The 1,134-nt window shown below is 70.5% G+C and overlaps 1 protein-coding gene across 1 annotated transcript in view; it reads left to right on the top strand.

Moving 5' to 3' along the window:
• Nucleotides 1-460: 460 nt before the first annotated feature.
• Nucleotides 461-1,134, top strand: part of MAP6 (microtubule associated protein 6) — an 89,172-nt gene continuing 88,498 nt past the window's right edge. Inside the window, exon 1 of the mRNA XM_007455032.1 lies at nucleotides 461-1,134. Coding sequence (XP_007455094.1) covers nucleotides 461-1,134 — 674 coding nt within the window.

The following is a 1,134-nucleotide window of genomic DNA, read 5'->3' as shown; positions in this document are numbered from 1 at the left end:
TTTGTCCGTGGCCCCTGCGGCCACACTGCCCGGCCCTTCTTCTGCGCCATGGCTTAAGCCTGCAGTCACCTCGCCTCGCGTTGCCTTGCTTGGCAGGGGTCTGAGCGCCGCAGCAGCCGCAGGGAGGGGCGCGTCCCAGACACCCTCGCCTGGGGACCCGGGGACGCGGTGTCTCACGCTGCGCAGCCCACAGCAGACCGCGCTCCCGAGACCTGTGCGGCGGCTCCCGGAGGCGTTTATAGCCGGGCATCGAGGGACTTTACGGACTTTCTCAGTGATAGCTCTGCCCACCCAACCTTCCCGGGTGCTCTCTGAGGTAGGAGGGGGCGGTAGCTCAGGCCACCAAGGAAAACACGGTGAGAACCAGATTGGCCGGACGAGGGTCAGGGCACTGAGGAAGATTAGGGACTTGCTTTAGAATCGAGCAAGAAGAGGGAGGACTAGCTCTGAGGCGAGCACCATGGCGTGGCCGTGCATCACGCGCGCCTGCTGCATCGCCCGCTTCTGGAACCAGCTGGACAAGGCAGACATCGCCGTGCCGCTGGTTTTCACCAAGTACTCGGAGGCCACCGAGCACCCGGGCGCCCAGCCGCCGCACCAGCAGCCGGCGCAGCCTGCACAGCAGGCGCCCGCACCCCCTTCGGCGCGCGCGGTCGCCATAGAAACGCAGCCGGCCCAAGGCGAAGGGGATGTGGTTGCCCGGGCAACAGGGCCGGCGCCTGGGCCTAGCGGCGAACGCGAGGCTGGGGCCACCTCTGGCCGGAGCGGCCCGGGCCCGGGCTCTGGCTCCGGCTCCACCTCCAGCGCGGGCCCCGCGGACTCGGTGATGCGGCAGGACTACCGCGCCTGGAAGGTGCAGCGGCCGGAGCCGAGCTGCCGGCCTCGCAGCGAGTACCAGCCTTCGGACGCGCCCTTTGAGCGCGAGACCCAGTACCAGAAGGACTTCCGCGCCTGGCCGCTGCCGCGACGCGGGGACCACCCGTGGATTCCCAAGCCAGTGCATATCCCCACGTCCTCCCAGGCGGCGGCGCCTGTGCTCGGGGCGCCCCAGCGCCGGCCGCAGAGCCAGGAGCGCTGGCCGGTGCAGGCCGCCGCCGAGGCCCAGGAGCAGGAGGCGGCCCCTGGAGGAGCAGG

Source organism: Lipotes vexillifer, unplaced genomic scaffold, assembly GCF_000442215.2.
Source record: "Lipotes vexillifer unplaced genomic scaffold, Lipotes_vexillifer_v1.1 scaffold1693, whole genome shotgun sequence".
NCBI classification, from domain to species: Eukaryota; Metazoa; Chordata; class Mammalia; order Artiodactyla; family Lipotidae; genus Lipotes; species Lipotes vexillifer.
The sequence above is the reverse complement of the archived record's forward strand: the minus strand, read 5'-3'. Positions and strand labels throughout refer to the sequence as shown.